Below are 6361 nucleotides of genomic sequence, written 5' to 3'. Positions count from 1 at the left end.
GTTCATTTTATAAGAAAATATGTTTTTAATATATTTATAATACGAGTACATTTTAGAGAGAGAGAGAGATAGCTCATATTTTATGAGAAAATGTTCTTTATTTGTTTATTTATTTAAAATAAATTAATTACAACTACAGGAGGATTTTGAGGGCTGTGGTGTCTCAATGCAAAAAAAAAGTTCCTGATTTTATTTAATTTTATTAATAAAAATTTTTAAATTACTTTTGCCAAAAAAGTATCAACTAGGCTGACCTCTGGCCTATTTCATGTATTTACCATATCAATAACATGTGATTAGCATATTCATAAAGTTCTGTTCTGCTCACCTCAACATTCCAAATGAGCACCAGGCCGTCGTCACCTGCAGACGCAAACCTGCCAACAAAACACACAGATGTTGGGTAAAACCTGGCATGACGCTTTACCTATGCTTAAATAAAAGAAAGCATAAAGCCCAAAATATAACGTCGCCAGCACTATGACAGATCTTCTTCTCTGACTGGATTTTAACAATCGCATGATTCCCACGTCACCTTTGACCTCTCGAGCTCAGAAACGAATCGTCCGCAGGAAGAACAGGAGAATGAAACTATGATAAAGGGATGAGATACAGGAAGTATGGAATGGATCGGAGAAGAGAAACAGGCCTCGGGACTCAAAAAGCAATCAGCGATGTTCTGCACACTGACCTCAGCTGAAACTCTCCTCCTGCACCGAGATCATCAGGAGCAGCCAGCCGTAACACACACACACACACACACACTTCCAAACGTTCTTCTCCATCACTTCAATAAAAATTACACTGCCCAGCACAGCGTGTTTGTATATACATGAGCTTTTTGAAAGCCTCCAGCGCATATGTTTTCATGCAGACGCAGTTAATATGGACAGGCCCAGAGCTGATGGACACTATCAAGTTGATGTTGAAGTGCAAACACACACACACACACAAACTCCCTCAAGCTGTGATGATTAAGCTCTTGTCACGCTCTGTAAGTTTGCTTTTGGAGAGGATCTGGCTCAGTCTTAGCTGTCAATCACTGGTCAGAAGCAGAAGAAGAGGAGAAGAGGATTGCTTACCTTAAGTCATCAATCTGCACCAGAAATCGAACAATGTCAAAGTGTCCTTTCAGCACCTGCATCTCCGTGAAACAGTTTTTGGGCTGTTCCTCCCCAATGAACAGAGCCGCGCTCTTCTGCCCACGAAGAGAATATAATAGACAAACGAATCATTGCTTCAATCTAGCTCAGAATGTGCTGAAATGTTGTTTGCTCGACTGCGTCGGCCTGTCTCTCTCTGATACATGTACTGAACTCCTGCAACTATAAGACCCAGTCGTTAAGAGAACTGGACACTGAAACGAGCTTCTTATCTTCTGCTTATTGGTAAATAATGGCAATAACATGGACATAGGTCATGCCACAAAACTGGAGTTTTAGTGACTTTTAAATTGCATGGCTGATAACAGCTTTAACAGCTTTGTGTTATTACAGGCATTTTTCTAAACACATCAACAAAAATCCAATTACTTTCAGTTTAAATGCTGCTGTTTTTTTCTGGCTTTTTTGGCCTGTGTAAAAAAATAATAAACTAAAATCATTAAAAAACAAAGAAAATCATTTTCAGAAATAGATAGATAGATAGATAGATAGATAGATAGATAGATAAGATTTTTCAAATCTTAAAGAAACCTATTTTTGGGACATCAAACAGACAGAAGTTCCACAGGGTTACCCACATACACGGTAGTTTGTGGTTTACTATGGCTTGTACTCACCTCCACTGTTCCCTGCGCTTCCCGACCTCCCAGAATCCACCGCAGCATGTTGGTCTTTTAAAAAAGCATCTGACTTTACATGCAAACGAATGGATTTTGTGTGCAAATAAAATCAGTGTAGCTGCATGTTGCGAACCTGGCTGGCAGAGACGCGCGGTGCGTTCTGTTGATATTCCTGATGCGAGGAGTCTTTATTAAAACACTAAATCAGTCGCGTCAGCTCACTCTCTATTGGAATATATTTCTATCCGTGACGAACCGAAACATTATAGCACGTCTTGTTTGACAGAACGCGTCACACACGCGTCTGATACAATGTATCAGTTCCGAGCCGGTTCTGCTTTAGAGCCAAAACACTTCAGTTAGAGCATATAAACGAGTCAAATGACCGTCGATGATCGGAAATGTTCATAAAATCATCTCTCTGACAGTATTTTCGGCCAAATCAGCTGCTCACTACAAACAATCTCATGTGACTAGCTACGGAAGCTTCCAGAGGACACACGTGACCCGCAGTGTTTTCGAAGCGAAAAACACCAGAGGTCTACAGTTGATCTTTTATTGGAGGTTGGTTTGTAGATGTACCAGCCCCAAATTTAAACAAAAGAAGCAGCATATAAAACAAAACTTAATATACGGATTTTTTTTCTGTAAGCAAATTCTTCTGTCAAATTCTGTTTTATATTATCATATTTTTAACTGTATTGTTGGTATCGTGGTTCATTATATATTTTTGTGTATTTTTCTCTGTAAAATCTTGTAGATCATTGCCTTTTATTATGTTTTATATTTTTTTATTTTATTTTTTTTTTTATATATTGTTATTGTTGTTGTATATAAAAACAAAACAATCTGTGATACCATGTGTATTTTTTCTGTAAGAAAATTCTTGTTTTATAGTATGATTATTTTTTTTATTGTTTTTGTGGTCATCATGCCACCGCTAGATGTCAGTATACACCAACTCGAAAACCCTGTTGCGGTCGTACATGTCTGAGACACTAACGAGGTTATCCACAGCTTCAGGGATTCAGTCCATTTTATTCAATCACTAGTGTCTGTGATCTCCTCCCAAATGTATTATTCACACGCATAAAGGCAACAGTATGGTATAAAGACAACCGTATGGCATGGCATCTACTGAATAATCAAGTAAACATATTAAAGCAATACTTTTAAGCCTTTTCTCTGGCTACATTCTCCCTCAGGTCTTCAAAAGAGTGAGAGTGATGGACTCTGTGTGAATGCTGAGGAATTATTTGAGGATTACCATCACCTCATTTTACAGAGATGTGGCCCCTTATATATATATAATAAAACAAACACGAGTTCATTTTATAAGAAAATATGTTTTTAATATATTTATAATACGAGTACATTTTAGAGAGAGAGAGAGATAGCTCATATTTTATGAGAAAATGTTCTTTATTTGTTTATTTATTTAAAATAAATTAATTACAACTACAGGAGGATTTTGAGGGCTGTGGTGTCTCAATGCAAAAAAAAGTTCCTGATTTTATTTAATTTTATTAATAAAAATTTTTAAATTACTTTTGCCAAAAAAGTATCAACTAGGCTGACCTCTGGCCTATTTCATGTATTTACCATATCAATAACATGTGATTAGCATATTCATAAAGTTCTGTTCTGCTCACCTCAACATTCCAAATGAGCACCAGGCCGTCGTCACCTGCAGACGCAAACCTGCCAACAAAACACACAGATGTTGGGTAAAACCTGGCATGACGCTTTACCTATGCTTAAATAAAAGAAAGCATAAAGCCCAAAATATAACGTCGCCAGCACTATGACAGATCTTCTTCTCTGACTGGATTTTAACAATCGCATGATTCCCACGTCACCTTTGACCTCTCGAGCTCAGAAACGAATCGTCCGCAGGAAGAACAGGAGAATGAAACTATGATAAAGGGATGAGATACAGGAAGTATGGAATGGATCGGAGAAGAGAAACAGGCCTCGGGACTCAAAAAGCAATCAGCGATGTTCTGCACACTGACCTCAGCTGAAACTCTCCTCCTGCACCGAGATCATCAGGAGCAGCCAGCCGTAACACACACACACACACACACACTTCCAAACGTTCTTCTCCATCACTTCAATAAAAATTACACTGCCCAGCACAGCGTGTTTGTATATACATGAGCTTTTTGAAAGCCTCCAGCGCATATGTTTTCATGCAGACGCAGTTAATATGGACAGGCCCAGAGCTGATGGACACTATCAAGTTGATGTTGAAGTGCAAACACACACACACACACAAACTCCCTCAAGCTGTGATGATTAAGCTCTTGTCACGCTCTGTAAGTTTGCTTTTGGAGAGGATCTGGCTCAGTCTTAGCTGTCAATCACTGGTCAGAAGCAGAAGAAGAGGAGAAGAGGATTGCTTACCTTAAGTCATCAATCTGCACCAGAAATCGAACAATGTCAAAGTGTCCTTTCAGCACCTGCATCTCCGTGAAACAGTTTTTGGGCTGTTCCTCCCCAATGAACAGAGCCGCGCTCTTCTGCCCACGAAGAGAATATAATAGACAAACGAATCATTGCTTCAATCTAGCTCAGAATGTGCTGAAATGTTGTTTGCTCGACTGCGTCGGCCTGTCTCTCTCTGATACATGTACTGAACTCCTGCAACTATAAGACCCAGTCGTTAAGAGAACTGGACACTGAAACGAGCTTCTTATCTTCTGCTTATTGGTAAATAATGGCAATAACATGGACATAGGTCATGCCACAAAACTGGAGTTTTAGTGACTTTTAAATTGCATGGCTGATAACAGCTTTAACAGCTTTGTGTTATTACAGGCATTTTTCTAAACACATCAACAAAAATCCAATTACTTTCAGTTTAAATGCTGCTGTTTTTTTCTGGCTTTTTTGGCCTGTGTAAAAAAATAATAAACTAAAATCATTAAAAAACAAAGAAAATCATTTTCAGAAATAGATAGATAGATAGATAGATAGATAGATAGATAGATAAGATTTTTCAAATCTTAAAGAAACCTATTTTTGGGACATCAAACAGACAGAAGTTCCACAGGGTTACCCACATACACGGTAGTTTGTGGTTTACTATGGCTTGTACTCACCTCCACTGTTCCCTGCGCTTCCCGACCTCCCAGAATCCACCGCAGCATGTTGGTCTTTTAAAAAAGCATCTGACTTTACATGCAAACGAATGGATTTTGTGTGCAAATAAAATCAGTGTAGCTGCATGTTGCGAACCTGGCTGGCAGAGACGCGCGGTGCGTTCTGTTGATATTCCTGATGCGAGGAGTCTTTATTAAAACACTAAATCAGTCGCGTCAGCTCACTCTCTATTGGAATATATTTCTATCCGTGACGAACCGAAACATTATAGCACGTCTTGTTTGACAGAACGCGTCACACACGCGTCTGATACAATGTATCAGTTCCGAGCCGGTTCTGCTTTAGAGCCAAAACACTTCAGTTAGAGCATATAAACGAGTCAAATGACCGTCGATGATCGGAAATGTTCATAAAATCATCTCTCTGACAGTATTTTCGGCCAAATCAGCTGCTCACTACAAACAATCTCATGTGACTAGCTACGGAAGCTTCCAGAGGACACACGTGACCCGCAGTGTTTTCGAAGCGAAAAACACCAGAGGTCTACAGTTGATCTTTTATTGGAGGTTGGTTTGTAGATGTACCAGCCCCAAATTTAAACAAAAGAAGCAGCATATAAAACAAAACTTAATATACGGATTTTTTTTCTGTAAGCAAATTCTTCTGTCAAATTCTGTTTTATATTATCATATTTTTAACTGTATTGTTGGTATCGTGGTTCATTATATATTTTTGTGTATTTTTCTCTGTAAAATCTTGTAGATCATTGCCTTTTATTATGTTTTATATTTTTTTATTTTATTTTTTTTTTTATATATTGTTATTGTTGTTGTATATAAAAACAAAACAATCTGTGATACCATGTGTATTTTTTCTGTAAGAAAATTCTTGTTTTATAGTATGATTATTTTTTTTATTGTTTTTGTGGTCATCATGCCACCGCTAGATGTCAGTATACACCAACTCGAAAACCCTGTTGCGGTCGTACATGTCTGAGACACTAACGAGGTTATCCACAGCTTCAGGGATTCAGTCCATTTTATTCAATCACTAGTGTCTGTGATCTCCTCCCAAATGTATTATTCACACGCATAAAGGCAACAGTATGGTATAAAGACAACCGTATGGCATGGCATCTACTGAATAATCAAGTAAACATATTAAAGCAATACTTTTAAGCCTTTTCTCTGGCTACATTCTCCCTCAGGTCTTCAAAAGAGTGAGAGTGATGGACTCTGTGTGAATGCTGAGGAATTATTTGAGGATTACCATCACCTCATTTTACAGAGATGTGGCCCCTCTCAAAATCCCACTGGGCCCTTGTGCCCCCAACACACACACACACGTGTGTTCTCAGATAGAGACGCGTGTGTGAGCGAGTGTGACCTTCATGCAGAGCTCTAGCGCTGATTTCTGATTTAGTGTCAATCCGCTGCGCTTGTCATGCCAGGCGAGGTGTTTTCCACAAGGTAA

At 38.6% G+C, this 6361-nt stretch overlaps 1 protein-coding gene across 5 annotated transcripts in view; it reads right to left on the bottom strand.

The window, feature by feature from the left end:
- Nucleotides 1-5418, bottom strand: part of LOC107701940 (WD repeat-containing protein 41-like) — a 12567-nt gene extending 7149 nt beyond the window's left edge. The window contains exons 1-3 of one of the 5 annotated variants that reach the window (XM_016504090.1): nt 4888-5418; nt 4190-4305; nt 3436-3484 (exon numbers count right to left, since the gene is read on the bottom strand). In XM_016504090.1, the coding sequence (XP_016359576.1) occupies nt 3436-3484; nt 4190-4305; nt 4888-4935 (213 nt within the window). In that variant the 5' untranslated portion in view covers nt 4936-5418. Of the gene's footprint in view, nt 1-328; nt 378-1082; nt 1199-1780; nt 2315-3435; nt 3485-4189; nt 4306-4887 lie in introns of those variants that run through there. The other 4 variants (XM_016504092.1, XM_016504093.1, XM_016504091.1 and 1 more) reach the window with 4 other exon arrangements.
- Between the last annotated feature and the right edge of the window lie 943 nt (nt 5419-6361).

This window comes from Sinocyclocheilus anshuiensis, unplaced genomic scaffold, assembly GCF_001515605.1.
Source record: "Sinocyclocheilus anshuiensis isolate Anshui unplaced genomic scaffold, SAMN03320099.WGS_v1.1 scaffold1184, whole genome shotgun sequence".
NCBI classification, from domain to species: Eukaryota; Metazoa; Chordata; class Actinopteri; order Cypriniformes; family Cyprinidae; genus Sinocyclocheilus; species Sinocyclocheilus anshuiensis.
The sequence above is the reverse complement of the archived record's forward strand: the minus strand, read 5'-3'. Positions and strand labels throughout refer to the sequence as shown.